At 57.3% G+C, this 21,254-nt stretch overlaps 2 protein-coding genes across 2 annotated transcripts; both read right to left on the bottom strand.

The window, feature by feature from the left end:
- Positions 1-107: 107 nt before the first annotated feature.
- Positions 108-5,319, bottom strand: POLR2C (RNA polymerase II subunit C). Its single transcript, XM_062176137.1, has 9 exons — positions 5,186-5,319; positions 4,966-5,015; positions 3,221-3,289; positions 3,031-3,083; positions 2,429-2,557; positions 2,030-2,081; positions 1,686-1,854; positions 1,490-1,564; positions 108-714 (listed from the first exon to the last, which is right to left on the bottom strand). The coding sequence occupies exons 1-9, from the start codon at positions 5,269-5,271 to the stop codon at positions 570-572; spliced, it is 828 nt and encodes a 275-aa protein (XP_062032121.1). The 5' UTR covers positions 5,272-5,319; the 3' UTR covers positions 108-569.
- Positions 5,320-6,287: 968 nt separating this feature from the next.
- On the bottom strand, positions 6,288-21,228 carry COQ9 (coenzyme Q9). Its single transcript, XM_062177105.1, has 9 exons — positions 21,122-21,228; positions 18,014-18,176; positions 16,770-16,905; positions 11,729-11,871; positions 11,362-11,446; positions 9,926-10,030; positions 7,571-7,726; positions 7,222-7,275; positions 6,288-6,894 (listed from the first exon to the last, which is right to left on the bottom strand). Exons 1-9 carry the CDS (start codon positions 21,195-21,197, stop codon positions 6,859-6,861), a joined length of 954 nt encoding a protein of 317 aa, XP_062033089.1. The 5' UTR covers positions 21,198-21,228; the 3' UTR covers positions 6,288-6,858.
- Between the last annotated feature and the right edge of the window lie 26 nt (positions 21,229-21,254).

Below are 21,254 nucleotides of genomic sequence, written 5' to 3'. Positions count from 1 at the left end.
AGAAATCAGGAGAGGTGGTCCTTGGGCCCAGCCTCCCCTCACCACCGCCACCTTCACTCACCGGAAAGGTCAGGCTCCCGGTGGGTGGGGAAGGAGCTGGTAGCCAATGACAGAATGAAACAGCATGTTTATTTAGGCGGCAGGGGGCAGCCAGGGGCTAATGCTATGCCCACGGGGCTACCTCTCCAATTACGGGCACCTGAATTTGAGGGGCCAGTAGGCTGGCCTTGGGGAAGGGACCGGAAGGGTTACAGGCAGCCTGAGGAAGGTTCCAGCACCCAGCCTGATGTGCAGCTGCGAACGTGCCCCTTTTGGAGAGAAGGTTTACAAAGCCGGGAGAAGGTGGGCACAGTGGCTCTTCACACGGACAAGCATGCCAAGTAGCAGGATGCGAGAGACAGTCTGGCCAGGAAAACCAGGCCCTGCCCAAGTCCAGTGATCCCTGGAATCCACCTGTGACGCCCTCCTAGTGGCCCGGACAATGCGCCGAGAAGCCTGAGCAGGTGCAGGCCGGGTCTTGGGTTCCAGGAGAGGCTGGAGGGCTTCCTGCTGCAGCCGGCGAGCAGCAGCTAGTTTATGGTTAGGACATCGCGCTGGATCTCGTGGCTTAGCTGCGTCTGTAGGTCACTCAGCTTCTTTTTCAGTCCCGAGAGGGCTGAGAGGACAATGGTTTCGGGGCGCAGAGAGCCACAGGACTCCACGTTGTAGTAAAACCTGGGAGACGAGCCCAGTGAGAGCCTTGGCGAAGCGGCCTGGTCAGCCGCGGACCACCCTCTCCCTCTGGGCCTGATCTCTATTCCCACCAGGATCCTGACCTTGCCCCAGGGCCGACCTCCCTCCACCCAAGCCTCTTACTCAACTGAAGGACCTCAGGGGGCTCCACGACCTCAGGGAGGTGAAAACCCTGGAACAATCCTTACGCATGCAATCCACAGCGGGGGAAGGTGGGAAAGGGGGAAGGTGGGAAAGCTGCGGGCAGAGACCCCACGCTAAGCTCCGCGGGCCTTACTGAGGGCTGTGGGCCATGTGTCTGCCCTCCGCGGTTAGGACGCCCACTCTGGAGTGACTGGGTTTGACTCCTGGTTCCCAACTCTGGCCTCCTGCTCACGCTCACCTTGGCAGGCAGCAGTGATGGCTCAAGTAATTGGGCACCTAAGACTGACTTCCTGGCTCCAGGCCCGCCCAGCCCAGGCCTGGCTGTTGCAAGCATTTGAGCAGGGAACCGGCAGATGGAGCCCCGCTCTGCCTCTAACTATGTACGTAAATGTGCATAAATTGGCTTGGACCTGAACAGTCTGCACATTAGGGGCTGAAAATCAGAATGGGAACCATCTGGGTGAGTGGAGAGCCGCTTTCTCGTGACCAGAGCGGATGTGCACACAGCACTGCTTTAGTTCAGTGGTGAACAGCGGCGCCCCCTCGGCTGATGACTGAGCCTGCGGCAGACCCCAGGCACTGAGACCCCGCCCCCCATGCGCCCAGGTCTCACCTCTCGGGCTTGCCGTTGGGGTCATAGGGAGCCTGGGACTCATCCTCATCCAGCTCCGAGTACTCGCTCTTTGGCCTGAGGTCAGAGAAGCAGAGGCTGCTGTTCCCAGACCGCAGCAGAGCGCCCGCCCCACCTCTAGCACCAGCCACCCTCTGCACACCCGCCCCGACCCGCACGCCTTCCCCCTGGAGCATACCATTCCTCGGGCTTGGGGTACACCGTGTGCCTCAGGGCATTGTCTGGATCGTACTCAAAAGCCACCCCCGCGGTGGGGTTCCACTTGGCATGTTCCTTGCCAAAGCCCTTTTTGGCGTAGGCTCGGAGTCTCAGCTCCTGGCCCTTTCTCAGCTTGACGATGAGGATGTCTGCGAGGAGAGGTGCGAGTCAGTCCTGGCCAGGAGCGTGGCTCTCCCCGCGTGGACCGACAGTGCCGCTGAGGGTGACACGCGACGCAAACACGGCCCTCAGCCACTTTACACGAGTTCGGGCGGCAGGAGAGGCTCTATTGAAGGTGACGCACGCACGCTCTCCAGCCCTTACCATCCTGCTCCACGTAGTCATTGGGGTCATTGTCTCGATTCCGGGACGTCACCTGTAGGGAACCCAAACCCAGGCAATTGTCAGCTGCTGCTCGCACAGCGCCTCCAGACTGCAATCTGCGCAAGCGCGGGACGCCGAGAGGGGCCGGCGGAGGGGCCTGCTCGGATGCACCCACTCCACAGTGCGGTCAAGACCCCGGCCTCTCGGACGGCCCTTGGGTGACAGACACAGAGAAAAGCGGCCGCTTCTCTCACCCCAGCAGCTGCCAGCCCCAGTGCTGCCGCTGCCCGAGAAGAAACCAGCACCAGGCTGGCAGGCATCAGACCGGGACCCCCGCCCTCCGGCCACCGAAGCCGGCCACGGCAGAGCCCCGGGGGAGGGGGCGCTCCAGACACTGACCGGGATGACGCGAGGGCTGTTGGAGATGAGGTCTCGGGACGTGACGTGGCGAGTCTGGTCTTCGTTACACCGCACGTCCAGGGTGAACTCCACCGAGCACTCGGGGCAGAACTCCTCACAGGTGCAGTCCTGAGCGGAGAGGGAAGCTGGAAGGAGCCCACGGAGAGCCGGGAAGCCCGACAGCTGCCTGCTCGGCCCGCTCCCTGAGCCGCTGCCTCCGTGCAGGGGTGCTGCTCTTGTGAGACAGCGCCCAGCCCCTCTGCTCCTCGCCCGCACCCACAGCAACCTCTGTGCCCCTGCCCCCCGACCCCGGGGCAGGGGTGGTGGTGGTGCTGTGGAAGCAACAGCCCCTGTACTGCACAGGCAGGCCCCCTGGTGGCCACTGCTCTGCGGGACTGGCTCCTGAGACTTCCCGACGGACATAACCTATGGGATCCTCATCAGCACCAAGACCAAAAACGCCTGCCTCGGGCTCTGGACAACATCTCCGCCGTCTCCCTACAACCACGGCGCAGTCCACGCTGGCAGCCAGATGCCAAGGACAAGTACTGTGGGCCCTGAAGCCCCTACCCAAGCCACACACAGCCACTCTCGCAGCATACCCGGGAGTTCTGCAACTTGTCCACGATGTCGTCGCTCGTGAGAGGAATCAATCCTGGAAGACACAGACCCGCGCTTTCAAGGCAGCCAGACAGCCACGCCCAAAACGAGAGCCCACAGGCGCCCCGCGGCGGGGAGGCCTCCTGCGGCACCGGCCACACCGTCCCTCTACCTCCCCAGGGCAGCACTCACCGAGCCGGTGCGCGATGAACTCGTCATGCAGGACGGAGGAGTTGGCATCAATCTGAACCCAGTCAATGGCTAAAACGAGAAGGGGGCGGAGGTGAGACTTCATTCAGCAACCGAATTCCCCAAAGCTCAGGGCAGTGAGTGTCAAGATTCAGGAACGCCCGGGCCGGGCCGCCGGGGACTGACTGCAGCACCAGGCAGAGCTCAGGAACCACGCAGGCACCATGGCCCCCTGGCCACCCAGGTGGAGTTAAGGCAGGGGCCTCCTGGACCACACGGGAACGCCGGCCCAGAGCGCCTCACCGGGAACACCTGCTTCGAGCTGCCGATTTCTGTGAGAAGCCAATTATCTGCCACCTGTGCCAGTGTCAAACAGCCAGGAACACAAAGGATTCAGCCACTGCGATGAGGGAAACTCACAGAACAACAAACAGGCTGACAGCAGGAACCGCGTCTTACGACGTAACGCTGGCTCACCCCAGCGAGCACTTCCTCATCACTCAGCTGACACAGGTTACTGCATCCTGTCAGGAACCAGGCGCGCTTAGAGAAACCAATCCTTGCCAGCAACGAGCTGGTAGCACGGTGAGGACTGTCCTCACACCCACGTGACTTCAACCCACACTTTACTCATTCATTCATACAAACGCCGAAATCAAAACGGGAGGGGCATGGCCGCTGGGAACAGAGAGCAGGAGGGGACCAGTCGTCTCGGGCCCCAACCCAGGCCTCTCTGCCTCTTCTCGTACCCCCCGACCCCGGCTGCTTCCTGGCCTGCGCTTTCCTTCCCCGTGCAGCTCCAAATCCCCCGAGCCTAACACCGGAGTCCCGCCTGCCCTTCCGGCTGAGCCGTGAGCACCCCCGGCCTCTGAACCCCGCTCGGACAAGGCCAGCTCAGACTCCCCTTAGCACGCCGGTCGTGTTTTGCTCAGTGTCTGATTTGTGTCTCATCCCCACTGCAGGCTTGGAGAATTCCTTGAGGCTGGGTCTTGAGCTGCCTTTGTTTTCCCAGCGTCGGTGCGCGACGTCATTTGCAGAGCTGAGAGTGTGAAAAGCGGGACCCACGGGGCCCAGAGGAAGGCCCGCACTCCCAGCTGAGGCGACTGGGGGTGGAGGCGGCGGATTTAGCAAGCAGCCGGTATGTGCTGCCTCCGTAAGAGTCTGGACACTGGAAGCAGCAGCCACGACTTAACGTTTCTTTTGCCCAACGCAAACACCCGGAGCTGCCACAAAACACTCCTGGCGTTCCACACAAGCACAGTCAACGCAGAAAACACTGGAGCAGAGAGGCCAGAGGCCCTCCCACCCGCGAGCTCCCCGAGCTCCATGAGCGCACGGCCCGTTCTGTGCGGCGTGCAAGCCCCGTGCACATCCATCAGAATCGCTCACTCGCTGATCCCCGCTGTCGGCCTGGTGAGTAACACCAGAGTCCAGTATCTCCAACGAGAACCGGCAGCATACAGAAGGGTCACGACTTGCCTAAGTTCCACCGAGCGCGCGCGTGGAAACCGCATCCGAGCCCAGGGCAGCCCCTGCGGAATCCGTGCTACTCCGCGAGGCACACGGCAGGGGTCCGAAATGGCCAACAGGGGCAGCCGGGCCAGAGGCGCCGGGTGCGACCCAGCCTCGGCACTGCAGCCTTCTCAGCACCTCCACCCCCAAGCCAGGCCTGGAGGCGGCACAGGTGCGTGGGGCCTTGGGAAGCTGGGAAGCGGCGGCCCCGGCAGGATGCGGCGGGGCTCGCTTACCTATTATAGGCACCTCGGCGATGAAGACCCTCCGGATAGAATTGGCCACCCTGAAGGACGCGAAAGCGAGAGGCGTGAGGGCGCCGCAGGCCCGACAGGCCGGCCCCGAGCCCCGGGCTCCCAAAGCTAAAGCCCTGGCACGGGGGCGGCCGTGGGAGGGCACCCCCACCCTTCGGGCCGGCTCGGCAGGGCCGCCAGCCTCTCCCCTCAGCAGCCTTACGCCAGGTCCGTATTCTCGATGATGAACTTGACGTTCTCGTCGGTGAGCTCGGTGATGCGCACCGTGGGCTGATTGGCGTACGGCATTGCGCCTCTGAGGCCTCCTAGCCGGCCTCGCGCGTCGCCCCCGTCGCGCCTGCGCGGCTCTGTCACCGGAAGCTGGACAGCGCGGCCCCCGCAGCTTCCGCCGAGACGCGCGAGCAGCGCCGCCTGCCGCTGGGAGGCTGCGACTGCACCATGGCCTGCGTTTTCTACCCCCCACCCCACCACCAGGCTCACCCACCTTACAAGGTAACTTGGCAAGACCTGCATATGCCCTTGAATCAACAATAACACGTCTAAAAATTCATTCTGCCAAGATGTTTGCAGTTGTAAACAAAGATACAGGGACATTCATGACAGTACTGTAATAGCAAAAGGTAAACAAAACTGGTCTATGGATAGAGACCTGGTTAGATAGATACATATAGGCATACTATGAGGCCTTTAAGGAGGATGTGAATTTGAACACCCATGGGACATGTGACTTCTAGAAACTTCCGTAAAAGGCTCTAGAGACCCTAAAATGGAATGTGGCTGCGGTAGAGCCCCCAGGAAGGGGGCACCTCTTCCTGAGACACAGGAAGGACAGGAGGGGTTCTTGCCTGCCTGGCATCTCAGTAGGTCATCTCCTGAGTGTGACATGGATGTGATGAACGCGATGAAACGTGGGTAGCTGCTGCAGGAGCCTCACGGGGTATCAGGGAGTAACCAGAGAGGCGCGGGGCCCGGGGAAGGCCCAGAGGGATCTGAAATGCGTCCACTTCTGACTCCTCTATCAGTATTCGGCAGACGTGGGCCAGAGCAAAGCAGATGTGCAAGGGAGCCCAGGCAGTGCACAGGCTGAGATTACCGACACTGACGAACCTATCACTAAAATGGTGACAGACAAGAGTGGCCAAGGGAGCGAGGCGTCTGGGGAAGGCCCCACTGCCCCCATTTTACTGATGGGAAGACCTGGTCCAGAGGCAGAGTTGTCCAACCCTCCAGCAGGCATTAGGCAGAGCCAGGGCCAGAACTCCCTCTGGGGACATCTACCATGGTCTATATGGAAACAAACTGCATAAAAGGAAGCAGCCTCAAACATTTATTATAATTTTTACAGGTTCTGAATACACTAACAATCCCGCAGTGCGTGCTGGAGTGATGCGACACTAGGCCTGGGCCACGCCTCTCAGTGTCCAGCAGGCACCTGTCTCAGGGAGGCAGCTCTCTGAGGGGTCCCCAGGAACATCTCAGAAGGATGCCTGCAGCATGCTGGCGGTGAGCTGCCACCATCCGGCGGCTTCCAGCCTTGACTCAGCCTTAGCAGCCCCCAAAACCGTTGCAAGGAAGGTTAGGACACGAGGGTGCCCATGAGACCACGCAGGGACGTGCTGGCTGAGCGCCCCGGGGAGTCTCATTTCTCCCATCACAAGCTGCAAGGCAGGATGCGCTGAGCGTGGCCAGGTGTTAGGACTGCAGAAGTGGCTCGATCGTCAGGTGCCCTGTGGTCTCTGGGTGGCTGCCGAGGTGTTCAGGAGTCCTCCAGAGTGTCCTGGTTAGCACCCTAAGGTGGATGGCACTTCACGCTTCCCAAAGCCCTTTCAATCTCCCACTCGCATTCCTCCGGGCACTCGAGCTCCTGTCCTTCCCTCACCGGCGCTGGTTCAGACCTGTCAAGTTCTTGAGCTGACACAGGGATGGAAACAGATGGTGAGGTTTTGCCCTGCTCCGGGAAGCCAAGGTGAGGGCCCAGGGTTTTCCAGGCAGCAAGTGTGGCTGTGATGGGACAGCCCAGGGCTCAGGGCTCAGGGCTCAGGGCTCAGGGATGTGCTGTGATGCCGGTGGGAAATAAAGGGGTGGGGCCTCAGGGTCAAGACACTGGGGGGAACCAGGCCTGGCCTTGTTATTAGCTTTTGGGTTAGGTGCCACACTCTGGGGTCAGTGGCACGTGCTCCCCATCACAGGGCCAGCATGGGAGTGGGGGTAGGCAGGGAAGGGCTGGGCAGTCCTCACCGTCACTGCTGCACCCATGAGTCCTTGCACCAGTGCCTCGCCAGTGGACTTCACCTAAAGAAAGGCAGTCAGGGCTCCCTAAACGTCCAACACGAGCTCAAAGGTGGCCCAAATCAGACAGCCTGGGAACCCCCACGAGAGGAGTCAGGGGCCCTGCATCCCAGAGGAAGGGCTGTGGACAGCCCCGTCACAAAGCTTGGCTCTCAGGGAAGGGCTGGTGTGAGGCAGAACCACACAGGTGTGCTGTGAAGGTCCTCACAACCATCCATCCACTGAAGCCAAGGCAAGAGACGGCTGGTGACCAGCTGTGGCCCAAGGACGTGTTCCCAAACGGCCAGCCCCCAGCTACCTGCTTCGCAGTGTGGCCCATGTTCATGGCATCACTGATCCGGTTCTCCAGGAAGCGCCAGGTGTTCTCAAAGTCCGGGGAGGAGTCCTGCATCATCACCAGCTCCGTAGTGTTGTAGATGCCAGCCAGCACAGCACGGCGCGTGTACCAGTTAAACTGCAAGACAGCCCGGGGTGTGGGTCCGAGCCACTGCCCTGGGGGTCCCAGGCTCCCTCGGGCTTCCTTCCCTCACACGACACAGGGTCCTCTGACAACACTGCTGCTGGCCTTGGCACGTGGCTCATCTCCACCAGCTCATGTCAACGCCTGGTCCCCAGTGTGGCAGGGCGGGGAAGTCGGGCCCCCAGGAGGGGTCGGGGCCTTTAAGAAGGATCTATGCTCTTCTCAAGGGAGCTCGCTCTCTCAGGGGGCTGAGTCGGTGACTGAACCAGCAGGCTGATGTACAGCAAGCCAGGTAGCTCCTCTGAGTCTGCAAGCGTCTGCTTCCTCTTCTACTTCTCCGCCACGTGGTGACGCACCAGGGGCCCTCGCCGGATGCCACAGCCAGTGTTTGAACCTTCTAGCCACCAGCGTGGTGAGCCAGATGAACCTCTCTTTCTCCCACAATGCCCAGTCTCGGGTGTTCTGTTCAGCAGCACAGAACGCCGGGCGGCAGCTGGGCATCAGAACTGCCTGGGAGAGCAGGCGCTCAGCCTCCCGGTCAGGATGCCCACGCCCCGCATCAGAGCGCTCAAGGGTGGCTCCCAGCTCCACTCCTGTCAAGGCAGGACTCGGAGGCAGGAGCTGGGCTCCTGCCACCCGCAGGGGAGACCCGGAATGTACTCCTGGCTCCAGCCTGCAGGCCCTGCCCAGCCCCGGCCGTGGCAGGCATCTGGGAGTGAACCAGCAAAGGGGACCCTTCGCTCTCTCTCTCTTTCTGCCTCTCTAATAAACTTTTTTTAGGAATTACCCGGGAGACTAAAAACGTAAGCTCCTGGGCCGACCTCCGAGAGTTTAGTCAGTGGGTCTGAGTCACAGCCAGCACTCGGGCTGTGACCAAGCAGCTCAGAGGAAGGGGTGTTCTCCCATCCTTCTGGGGGCAGCCGATGAAAGGGCCCAGGCCCAGGGCGCCTGGGGCCCGTGACCAGCCAGTTAGGAGCGGACACTGGCGTGCTCGGCTGTGGCAGAGCGTGGACAGAAAGCAGACCTGCGCACGGCAGACAGCTCAGCCCCTCAGCAACTTCCGATGCCCTGGCAACGTGCTCCTCAGAGCGCCGGCTCAGTGGCCTGCTGCATTCTCATTTCAGTTCCCTACCACCTCTGCCGGCGCTGTGTCCCCACGAGGGGCGCTTTATTACAGCATTTTGTTATGGCTGTGCTGGGAGCCGCTCGGCGCCCCCTCATCCTGGAGCCCACCAAATCCCATCACGTGGTAATTTCTCTAGTGAACATGGACTTCTTTTTAAATTTCCTAACACAAATACAATGGCACTTGTAAGGCAGATCTTTCTCAGTACCTGTTTAAAGGGGCTTATTGATCTCTGCAGGAAGCAGGCCAAGCTGGTGGGGGGGCGGTCCTTTTTTCTAAGATGTATTTATTTGAAAGGCAAGAGATACATAGAGAGATAGGACAAGAGGAGGGGGAGGGAGGGAGGGAGGGAGAGAGAGGAGGAAAGGGGGGGAGGGAGGGAGAGAGGGGGAAAAGGGGAGGGAGAGAGGGGGAAAAGGAGAGGGGGAGAGGGAGGGAGAGAGAGAAAGAATATCTTCTATACCCTGGTTCACTACCCAAATGGCCACACTGGAGCTGGGCCAGGCCAAAACCAGGAGTCAGGAGCTTCATCCGGGTCTCTCACGTGTGGCCTTCCTCTGCTGCCCTCCCAGGTGCACTAGCAGAGAGCTGGATTGAAAGCGGAGCAGTGGGGACTTGACCCAGTGCCCATATGGGAGGCCAGTGTTGCAGGCTGGGGCTTAACTACGCCACAACCCAGGCACAGGCGGGAGGTGGGGGTGGGGTGGGGTTTCTTTTCAAAGCAGTGGCTGCGTCCCCATGGTGTCCTTTTCTCTGGCCAGCAGTCTCAGGAGGGACACACACTGAGGACTCCTGATGCAGGACCCACATGGCTGCCAGGGAGGGGAAATGGCCACAGCAGGGGCGCAAGCCCCGAGGCCGCCCTCACATCCTCACAGCAAGCTCGGGGCCAGACGCCGGTCCCTGGAGGGCGATGACCTGCATCCCACTTTGGCTGAGGGACTTCCTCATACCGTAGACAGCAATGACACCACAAGCCCCCAGAAGAGACTGGGCTCAAAGAAATGTCACAAACTCCTTGGGCTGATGCTTAACCCAACGTCCCATGGGCACGCAGGGGTACTCACGTCAGTGGACTGGTCGCCGGCGTAATGCCATATGTCGTCCACCATGCTGGTGAGCAGGCTCAGGCTGGGGGGGATGTTGTGGGGGAGCAGCAGGATGCTGAGGGCCTGAGGAGGAACCGACAGAGGTACAGGTACAGCAACAGGTCAGCACAGCGCAGAGGTGGCTGGCATCACGCCCTTCCAGAGACACATCCGAGGGGCCCCACCGTCTCCACCCGCTGGTGTGAGCTCCCAGCAGCCAACGGCCCTGCCTGCAGCTGACCTGGCAGGAGCCCGGGGCATCTTCCCATCCAAACCTGGCCCAGCCACGTTCTCCAGTGCTAGTTTGGAATTGGAAGGCAGATGGTGGAGAGGCTCCCTTGTCTCCGGAAGATTACTAACAGCAAGGATGAGGGAGCATTCCCCATCCTGTCACACGGAAGCAGCAGACAGGAGCTGAGTTGGGAGTACCAAACGTTGGGCTGCTCACAGACCAGGCGGCTCCCCTGACCTCAAGGCCTCACCGTGGCATCGTAACAAACACTCCCATCTTTTTTTGCTTAGCTCAAGTTGACGTCTATTTCCTGAAACCAAAAGTTCTTTAACTAATGTAAGTGGTGGCCCAAACCAGGGACCCCTCCCCTAGCAGACATCAGCCTTCCTGACAGAACAGGGTCCCGCCACGGTGCCACAGCCAGAGGGAGCTGGACAGAGGTCCTGCATCGGCTGGCTGGCTCTCTCTGAACGAGGTAGCCAGGGGAAATGCTGAGCTGACCCGAGAAGGAAGCCCAGGTCCTCTGCTTTACCCGCCAGGCACGCGGACATGCACATGGCAAGCAGGGGCCGGGACTCGGCCTGGGGCGAGGTGCACTGCAGGTGTGCAAGCGTCTGTCGGCTGCATGGCTGACACCACGCGCTCAACAGTGACCTCCAGCTGGGCAGAGGACAGCGCGGCGGAGGCCCTCTCGCCTCTGTATTTCCTGCACTCAGAGAAGGGGCCACACTGTGACGTGCTTTGAAACGGAAGAGAAAAGAGCTTCAGAAAGGGTTTGAATAGAGCCCTTGGGATGACTGCTTCAAGCCCCAAGATCACTGACGCTGGGACGAGAAGTCCCCGTCCTTGAGACCTGAAATGACAAGGCTGTCACTGAAGCTGATGATGGCCACTAAAATCTTCCTACTTCTCTGCCCTCAATGGAGACTCGGCGGCACTCTGACCGCCAGGACCCCGCCCAGGGTGTGACTCTGTCCCCAGGCCACTCCAGGCCCCAAAACTCAGGATTATTCTTCGATGCTCCCAAGGTTCAATGCTGTGTACTAAGGACTCCCGGGCCTGTGGAGCAGATTAAGGAGCTAACTTCCCAACGGTGCGCAAAATCCTCTGAGGGAGAGGTGCTGACAATTGGAAATATTCATGTGATTGTTGCTTTGCTCTGGGGCCTGGACATGGACTCTACCCGGGGCCAGTGCTCAATGTACGGGATCAGCATTCTCAGTCTGGTTTCCACTGCATCCCTCAGGAACTGGTCTGTCTTCCTCTTCCTGGAAGAGGGAAAAGAAAATAGTGTGTCTCTGGGTCAAAGGCAGGGGCTCGGCACTCCACTGTGTACTCAGCCCTGGGGGGGACGGTCCCACCGGCTCCTGCTGCTGGCCCGGCCAGAGCCGTCAGAGACAGGCGCTGGGGTTTCAGTCCCATCCAAGCCGCAGGGCTGCTCAGTGCTACTCTCCTTTGCCTCTGCCTGGATTGGCCTCCTGGGGACGGCTGGGGAGGCCTGGGGCCCGATCCTTTGCTGCCACCCTGAGCAATAACACCAGAGGACTTACTCCGCCTGGCCCAGCTGGACCAGTTTCTGCTCCTCTTCCAGCACACGGGTGAGCCGAGCATTGCACTGGGTCACGAAATGCAGGATCAGCTCACTGCCATCATTCCCAAACATGCCGGCTGCTGCGCTGGAGAGACCCAGGGACTACAAAAGGGGACAGAGAAGACAGAAAGGTGGTGGGTGGGCGGGACGGTGCTGCCTGCTCAGCCCAGGTGCCTCTCCGGCAGCAGCTAGGTCTGCAGTGGGACGCCGCCTCTCGTCCCGCGGGCCCGCCTGCTGTACACCAGGCACGGATCCACACGTGGGGACTGGAGTTCATGGCGGGCTCAGGGATGGGGACATGAAGGCCTGAAGAGTCCACCCAGGACTCTGCTAGGCCTGAGCTGCTGAGCCGTCTTCAGTTCTGCATGCGAGTCCCTGCCTCTCTCTCTGTGCGAAGGAAGCTCACCTCGGGGAAAGCAGAGCAGGGCCGATGGACGGACTGTTGCTGGCGGTGCGGCCCAAGAACACCGCGCCTGAGCTACATTCAGACGTTTCTGCAGAAAGTGAGCCAGAACTTTCCTTGTCCAGCGGAAGTGAGTGAGAGGCGGGCTCTGGCACTTGCAGCCCAGAGTCCTAATACCCAAGGAAGCTGGGCAAGAGCGCTGGCAACTCCCTTCCCGACCAAGTCGCCTACCTGAAATCTTACGGACACTGAGTCTCTAATGGTTTAGCACAGCAACAGGGCTTTTCTGCATGCGCTATGGCGGAGGTGACAAAGCCACGGACACCCTCTGCTACTCCTGCTGGACAGCCATCACCCAGCACCTACTGGTGCAGGGAAACCACCTCCACACCACAGCACACAACCTCTGGAGAGGACCAGCTGGCCTAGTAGCACGGGGTTGCAGCTGCCTGCCGGGCGCAGGCCTACACTGGCTCCCTGCACCTTCACAACAGGGCTGCCTGGGAGTTCTCTTATCACCCACATTTTCCCAATGAGGAGACGGAGGCCAGACTGCTTCCAACACATGTGTAACAAGAACCTCAAAACAGACACCCACACTCTCTGGGCCAGACATTAAGTCACTGTCTCAGCTGCAAAGACCCAGCTGGGGAAGCAGGGGCTGGGGCCTACAAATCCGATGTCTGGCTCCCTCTCAGGCTTTGCCAATGGAGGCAGCAGGAAGAAGGGCCTCGCTCCCTCCTGTTTACTTCCTGTCTGCGTGCCACGTGTTTACTTCTTGGCTGCCCGATGCAGCATCACCCTAGCGATGCTTCTTCCCCCAGGCAGGCGGTAGCTGAACACAGCGTGCAGTCTCCCGTCACTTGCAGAACTGGTTCCATCAAGTTGCCATCCTTCCCCTGCCCTCCCAAGCACCCCCAGGTCAGGTGCCAGCCCCAAAGGACAGTTTCTTGAGGCTCACAGGCACCAGTGCCAGCAGGGCAGTGCCTCCTGCTCAGAGTCCGGGCGTCCCTCCAGGGCTCTCTCCCGCAGCCTCCAGTTGTGATCAGTCCACTTCTCTGTTCCCCTGGCTGCTGCCTTCTCAGTACCTTTATGCCTGGCTAACAGTTCTTTGTAGGAAACTCTCTCTGTTCCAGTAACTGGTGTGGTTTCTGTCTCCTGACTGAACCCTCTCCAATAACACTTCCTGAAAAGCAATTCCAGTTCTTGACATTTATCCTAGAAATGAATGAGAAACATACCCAAATTATGTTGTACAAGCAGGTCTGCAACACAAAAAAACTGGAAACAACTCGTTTACCAACTGAAGTTGAGGAAATATAGTAAGCATCACGCAGCCAGCATGAAGATGTGACAGCAGCCAGTCAACCGGACACTCAGTCTGACCTGACCTTTCCACCAACCCTGTTACCCTTCTGCCCTCTGCTGCTTCCACCACTTCCTGTACTGACTCCGAACCTGTCTCCTGCCACGAACAACCACACTTACTTCAGAGAAAAGCAGGAGCCGCCCCTGGGAATGCCCCTAAAGCTGTAGCACCTTCTCCCAATGTGCCCCTGCTACATCCAAGGCCAGTCCCTCCAGCTGTTTCTGGATCTAGATTTAGCCTGGAGTTATGATGCCAGTTAAGACATTCGCATCCCACGTCAGAGTACCTGGTTTCATCTCCAGCTCCAGCTCTGGCTCCTGACTCCAGTTTCTTACTAATGCAGACCCTGTGAGGCAGTGGCGACAACTCAGAGTAACTGGGTTCCTACTGCCCATGTGGGAGAGCTGGATTGAGTTCCAGGCTCCTGGCTTTAGCCCTGCTCAGTCCCAGCCATTGTGGGTACTTGGGGACTAAATCAGAAGATGGAGAACTCTTTCTGCTGCTCCAAATAAACAATACAACTTCATTTAAAAAGGAAAAATAAACCTCAGGCTTTTTTTTTTTTTTTTAAAGATTTATTTATTTAGTTGAGAGGCAGAGACACAGAGAAGCAGAGGCAGAGAGGGAGAAAGGTCTTACATCCACTGGTTCACTTCCCAGATGGCTGTGATGGCCAGACCGCACTGATACAAAGCCAGGAGCCAGGAGCTTCTTCCAGGTTTTCCATGCAGGTGCAGGGGCCCAAAGACAGGGCCACTTCCACTGCTTTCCCAGGCCATAGCAGAGAGCTGGAGCAGCCAGGACTTGAACCGGCGCCCATATGGGATGCTGGCACTGCAAGTGGCAGCTTTACCTGCTATACCACAGCGCTGGCCCCGGAACCTCAGGCTTTTGATTTTGCCTGTTTTCTCTTCTAGCTTCACTCCCACACGTGTTTCCGTAACCCTCCCATCTGCATTCAATCATGCTCAAACTTCCATCCCATCTCCCTTGCCTGGGTACACCCTAGCTCCCATCCAGCCTGCACAAATGTGGCGCCACCGCCTCACCTCTGCTGCAGAACACTTCCCAGCGCCTCCCTACACCAGGATGCTCTAGCTCCGACTGCTTACTGCCCACTAGCCCCCTCATATGTCAGGGTGCAGATGACTCTCCCTTACCACATTATACTCTGGCCCTAGGCAACCTTACTCATTTCCGTAGTTACTTATCACATATATATATTGATGATGCCCAAATGTAGCATCCAGTCCAGCTGTCTCCAGCCCCAGCCCTGTGGGCTTGATGCCTTCACGGGGTTGACTCAGAGACAATGCTGTACCCATGATCCGTTCCTAAACCCTGTCCTATTCCAATGGCCCAACCTTAGCAAACGACACCACCATGTATCCGCACTTGCACGCTGTCACTGTCTCCCATGTCCATCTATCAGCAAACCCACTGGCCTGTGTGGCGCCTCTGGGCCAGATTACCTCGCTCTGCTGGGTGACTGACTCTCTCTGCTTCAATCCACTTCTCATCCAGCAGCCAAAATGGGCATGTGGAATGCCAAACTGAATCCAATGTCTCCAATTATTCTTAGAATAAAAGCACAACTCCTTATCAGGACCGTGAGGGTCTTGCTTGATTTTGCCTTCACTGACACTCCTCATTCTAAGGCTCGCTCCCTAACCTCTCTGCACGGTGGTTTCCTTGGCTTCTAACCTCTCTGCATGCTCTCTTTCCACTTGGACTTGTCCATGCCCTCCTACCACAGGCACACCAGTCAAAACATACTCCTGCCTCACTTATCAGCTCCAAGCCTCTCTTCCGCCCCACCCCATCCTGGAGCAGGTCCCTCCCTTAGGTCTCTCTAGCGACTGTTCTTGATGCACATATCACAGACGTACTTGGTTAACGTCACTAGACAGAAGCTCGACAAGGGTAAGGACCGTGCCTTCCATGACAGCTGTCATGTCCCCAGGGGCTAGCACAGTGTCTAACACACACTATTTGCTCAATAAATATTAAAATCATGAATGCTTAATAACATTTTTTAAACTTAAAGGACAGGCATTAAAATGTTGACAGCAGGATCTTTGATCATGGATGATTTTTACATTCTTTTTTTACCTCTGTCTGCACTGTTCAAAGTTTTCACAATGAATATACAGTGGACTCACAGGGTATAGACATGTCACTAATGTGACTTCAGTTACCATGTGCTCTTGGGAGAGGGTGGGAGTAGACAAAAACTATCAGCTGAATTTCAGGATGGTGGCAAACTTGTCCATGGTCCAAGAGCAGCTGCCCTGGGATAGGGGCCGTGGGACAGGAGCTGTGGCTGTAGTCCCCCATCTCTGATCTCACTGTGAACAAGGTGACACAACACAGGCCTAAGCACAGTCTTGTGTAACCTACAGCAGCAGTCTGACATCCCTGGAGGAAGCACTCGTACACTCATGGAGGAAAACACATGTTCTGGTCTACAAAGTGGTGCCTGGGGGGTTTTCAGCCCCCAGATCTCATTAACTTGATGCACTTTTTTTTTTTTTTTTTCATTTTAAAAACGCTGGTGTGAATCATAAACTGATGATGTGTCATACTTCACTAAGGCAACATTTTTCTTTCTGTGATGTGTTAAAAACACGGTGCTCCTGGGGATCCCTGGCATCTCAGTCAGTGAAATACGGTAGTTCTGATCACAGACAACTCTTGCCCAATAGGCTGCCTTTAGAACCAAACTCCCTGGTACACAGTTTTTGTCATTAAAAATCAGTCTGTGGCGTAGCAGGCTAAGCCTCCATCTGAGGCACTGGCATCCCATATAGGCACCGGTTCATGTCCTGGCTGCTCCTCTTCCGATCCAGCTCTCTGCTATGGCCTGAGAAAGCAGCAGAAGATGGACAAGTGCTTGCGCCCCTGTACCCGTGTGGAAGACCCAGAAGAAGCTCCTGGATCCTGGCTTCAGATCAGCCCAGCTCCAGGCATGAGGCTATTTGGGGAGCGAACCAGTGGATGGAAGACCTCCCTCTCTGTCTATAGCTCTGTCTCTCAAATAAATAAATAAAATCTTTTTTAAACAAACTAAATAAGTAAACCTAATTTTCCACCCTAACGGGGAAAGAAACAAAAACCCCAGAAAAGCCGTGTAGCTCTGCAGGGCTCGGAGCTGGACTGGAAGATGGCATGAGGCCTCTGCTCTGCCCGCTGGCTCCCGGTGCGGTGGCCCGCCCGCCCTCCACGCACCTGGGCTCCTTCTGCAATTGCCTCTGCCGTCCAGCCATGGGCAGGGACGAACTCCAGGGCCGCTGTCAGGATGCGGTGCTGCAGCTGCTCCTCGCTCTCGTAGTCCTCGTCCTCCTCGCCGCTCTGCTCCGTGTACCTGAGACGCGGACAGAGGCCGGCGCGCTTCAGCTCACCGTTCCTGCCTGGCACGCAAAACGGGCCTGAACAGAACCAGAGGCTGAGTCTCCCGTCAGTGCGTGCTGTGAGGGCGTCTGCCTGGGCGGCAGCATGGAGCCTTTGACACGTCACCCGCCCTGTCACAGTGACGTGAGAGGCATGTGACCCAAAGGCCGCGTTCCCACAGCACCCTGGGTTTCCCTGTGTGCAGCCCTCAGCGTGCTGTGCTCGGAGGGTTGTCTGTTTTTACCTTTATTTGTACAGGCTGTAAGTCCACAAGGCAGGGGCAAAAGTTACATTATTCATAAGGTCTTGAAAAATATGTATAGAATTGAAATGCGAAGTACTTTAATTAGGAAACCAGAAAAAAAGACATGGATCTGACTTTTTGTTGGCAGGGTTAGGAAGAAAAACCAATCTAATGGAAACATAATTATTACCTTTCTGGAGGGTCATCAGTTCCTGCGTATGGAAAAGGCAGCGTTCATACCTTTTGTTCCCACGTCTGCCCCACGTCTACAGAGACTCATCTACCCTACCCTGTTATCTGTCACACGAGTGAGGGAAACCAAAATAAGAGAGATTTGGGGCAAGGACTTGGCGTAGAAGTGCAGGTGCTGCCATCCCACATGGAAGCACCTGGCTTCAGTACCTACTCCCTGCTGTTGAGGACGCCTGGAGGCAGTGGGAACCATTCAGGTACTTGGCTTCTTGCCACCCATGTGGAGACCTAGATTTAGTTCCTGGCTCCTGGCTTTGACTCAGCCCAGCCCTTGCCACTGGGGAGTGAACCAGCAGAGCAGAGTGACTGTGTGAGTATACAGACATTACATACGAAGTATGCCAGGAAAAACAGCTAAAAGGACTAAAAAAAAAACCCAGCAGGTTCCCAGGCTAATTTTTGCGAACCCTGTGCTGTTCAGGTGTTTTACAAGGCCCAGGCACCATCTTGATAAAGACAACACGGTCTTCTCAGAGACAGGGAAGGGAAGGGAAGGGAAGGGAGGTGAAGAGGCGGGTGGAGGGAGAGGAAATGGGGGAGAGCAGACACCGGAGCCGGCCCAGCGGGCAGGCTGACTCGTGCCTACCTGGGGGGTGACCGAGCAGACTCCGGGTCAGGCTTTTCTGCCCCCTGTGGCTCTGAGTGCTGAGAAGAGGGGGGAGGCTGCCGCTTCTGCTCCTCTGAAGACCTGAGCCCCACCGCGGAAGCGTGGAAGGCACGAGGCGCCAGGGGTGCTCGGCAGCGGGACGCTGAAATGGAAACCAGCCTCGGTCAGGGATGTGCCCAGAGGATGCCCCGTGAGACCCAGGGCAGTGCCCCAGATGGGGAGGACGAGCAGGACAGGCTCCTCCAGGACCACAGGGCCAAGAGTCGGGTCCCACAAAAGCCACAGGGGAATGCGAAGCCCTGAACAGGACATGGTGACAGCAGCGATGAGCCACGGAACAGCCCTGCCCGGCTCATCGGCCTGCTTCTACCATGTTAGCCATGTGGTACACGCAAACCACTTCACTCCAACATGCAGGTTTTCAAATCTTCAAATTGACAGTAATAATCTACTCGCTCCATGGGCATGCTATGCTGTGAGGCCTGAGCAAAACGTTTAAGTGCCTTGAAAATCACAGATGGGGGCCCGACACCGTGGCATAGCGGGTAAGGCTGCCGCCTGCAATGCTGGCATCCCATATGGGCGCCAGTTAGAGCCCCAGCCGCTCCACTTCCGATCCAGCTCTCTGCTAAGGCACCTGAGAAAACAGTGGAGGGTGGTCCATGTCCTTGGGCCCCTGCACCCACATGGGAGACCCGGAAGCAGCTCCTGGCTCCTGGCTCTGGCCTGGCCCGGCTCCAGCTATTGCGGCCATTTGGGGAATGAACAAGCAATCGGAAGACCTCTCTCTCTCCCTCTTTCTGTAACTCTGCCTTTCAAACAAACAAATCTTTTTTAAAAAAAGTCACAGTACCCCACTTGCAATACCCCACTTACTTTCAGAAAGGTCCACAATATTTCCTAAGCATAAACTCAAACTACTTTTTTCTTTCCCAATATTTTATTATAAAAACTAAACACACAGACAAGAGAAGACCCGCGGGATGAGAGCTGTGAGTTCGCAACAGGAGCTACACCCCTGTAGTCAAGGCTTTCACTCCCTGCTGACGCACTGGCCACAGGTTCAGTCTTCTTGTTCCTAAACACCTTAACACGTGTCCTTCCTGGAATTCGGTGTTGACTGTTCTTCTGGAGGGGCTGTTTACCCACAAGGCACTGCACAGTTCTTCAGTCTACCATTCTGAGTCTGAACAAGTGTACACCTGACCCTATCTACAGAGGGACCATTACCATCAGCCCAGAAAGCCCCTCACGCCCTGTCACAGGCACTCCTCACCCACACCGCCCCCAATTTTTCACCCCGGATTCATTTTTGCTCGTCTTAGTTTCGCCTGTCCTAGGAGTTCACCTCTATGTAATTTTCTGTCAGGCATCTTTCGCTCAGTCTATCTGAGATTGAGCCATATTTTTGTGCCCATCAGTAGATCTGACAAGATCTTCTCCTTAACCAAACTCTAGTCAGGGTCTTCTGACTTCTTAACGAGGGCCCCTGACCTTGGCTTGTGAAGACTTGAACAGACTCCGCGGTAGTCTAACTCAAGGCCACGTCCCTAAGATGACTTAGACCCCTTTGAAGTTACTGCCTGGGAAAACTCAAGAATGGCAAAAAAAAAAAAAAAAAATCATTTGTTCCAGCTAATATCTGAGGATAGGGCCTCCGTCTTCCCTGGGAGGAGAGAGCTCTAACTTTGATCTTCACCTGCTAGCACGCACAGCTGGGCTAACCATACTCACACTAACCCTTTGTATTTCTTTTGTCTCCTTGCTTTGAGCCCCCTTCCGCCCTCCTCCCCGGGACCTCAGAACGCCTCCAACTTTGACCCATGATAGTTTCAAAGCCACTTCCAGATTGTCAGGTGTTTCTCACAGGAGTACCACCCTTCTGGTACCCAAATCTGTCTCGGTTAACTCAGGATGCCGTTACAAACGACCGTGATAAGCAAAAGACACTTATCTTCCCATCATTCCGGAGGCTGGAAGCCCAAGACCAAGGTTCCTGCCAATTTGCATCAGCTGGATTCCCGAGGCCCCGGCCAGGTCAGCCGACTCCTGTTCCCACTCTAAGTCCTTACTGATTGAAATCTGTCCCAGCTACGCCACCTGGCGTCCAGCTTTGTCTCTGACACGTGTTTAGTTCTCACTACCCTGTTGATGGACACCTTTTGCTATTATGAATAAGGCTGCTACAAATACACTTATGCACACCTTTTTGTAGACTCGTAGTTGGGACAGATTGTTTTCTGTTGGGTAAATACGTAACACAGGCATTGATTTTACTAAAGATCTTTAATTGGACATCGTGTATGAAAACAAAATGGACACTCATCTTTTACAAAAAAAAAAAACTACACAATAATTCAGGAAACTTTTAAAAAGAAATAGGATGATGCATAGCAAAAATATCAACATTTTCTTGTATGCACAGAAAAAAAAAACTGAAGAAAACTTTGGACTGAAAAGGGGGAGGCCCCACAGGATGGGCCGCTGAGACGTGAGGAGAAACACAGGCGGCTACATCATGAGTTGTATGTTGAAGTTAATGCGACAGTGCATACATTCCATTTCCGAAGGGGGACACCGCCTTTCCATTTATGTAGTGATGCCAAGGTCCGTTCCTAAGAACTCGGACACAGAAATAAAAACACGGAGCCTACAGCTCCGTGGTAAGAGAACACCCCAGAGTTGGCGAAGGGCGGGGGCAGGGCCGGCTGCAGGGAACCGAGGTCCTCCCAGCGGTCCTGCCCGGCGCTTGGCAGAGGAGCCGAGAACGGGCCGCGCCCGCCAGGCCCGCAGCCCACGAGCTGTGTGACCTTGGGTGTCCCCAGACCTCGCTGAGCTCCGTCAGCTCCAAGAAACGGGGGTGACAGGCCCTGCGCCAGCGCTCTGGTCCCTCACAGCTCGAGATGAAGACCAAAGCCGGCCACACAGCCCGCTCCAGCTCGCGGCGCCGGGGACTCGGCGCGGCTGCCCTTCACCTCACCTTGCTCGCCGGCCGCCACGACGGCACCTCCCGCCGCGCACCCAGCTCCCGCCGCCTCGCGCCTCCTCCCTGCGCCTCCCTTTTCCCCGACTCAGCCTCGGGCTCACCCGGCAGGCAACGCAGCTGCAGGAGCCTCCAGCCAGCCCGGCCCAGCACGCCCGACACCGCCGCCGCCGCCGCCATCTTGGAAGCGGGCACGCCGCGGGCGGCGACGCAACGGGCAGCGTCAGGGCCGCGCCG

This window comes from Lepus europaeus, chromosome 19, assembly GCF_033115175.1.
Source record: "Lepus europaeus isolate LE1 chromosome 19, mLepTim1.pri, whole genome shotgun sequence".
Lineage (NCBI taxonomy): Eukaryota > Metazoa > Chordata > Mammalia > Lagomorpha > Leporidae > Lepus > Lepus europaeus.
Note: the sequence above shows the minus strand (reverse complement) of the source record. Positions and strands in the feature narration are given on the sequence as shown.

What these genes read in the sequence shown, in the direction of transcription:
- POLR2C (XM_062176137.1), bottom strand. Translation starts at nt 5,271, where the DNA reads ATGCCGTACGCCAATCAGCCCACGGTGCGCATCACCGAGCTCACCGAC. An exon ending in ACAAGTTGCAGAACTCCCGG is followed by an intron (nt 2,558 to 3,030) that starts GTATGCTGCGAG and finishes CTCTCCGCTCAG; the next exon opens with GACTGCACCTGTGAGGAGTT. An exon ending in ACAGCCCTCGCGTCATCCCG is followed by an intron (nt 2,082 to 2,428) that starts GTCAGTGTCTGG and finishes GGTTCCCTACAG; the next exon opens with GTGACGTCCCGGAATCGAGA.
- COQ9 (XM_062177105.1), bottom strand. Translation starts at nt 21,197, where the DNA reads ATGGCGGCGGCGGCGGCGGTGTCGGGCGTGCTGGGCCGGGCTGGCTGG. An exon ending in ACATTGAGCACTGGCCCCGG is followed by an intron (nt 10,031 to 11,361) that starts GTAGAGTCCATG and finishes GTTCCTCCTCAG; the next exon opens with GCCCTCAGCATCCTGCTGCT. An exon ending in TGGGCCACACTGCGAAGCAG is followed by an intron (nt 7,276 to 7,570) that starts GTAGCTGGGGGC and finishes GCCTTTCTTTAG; the next exon opens with GTGAAGTCCACTGGCGAGGC.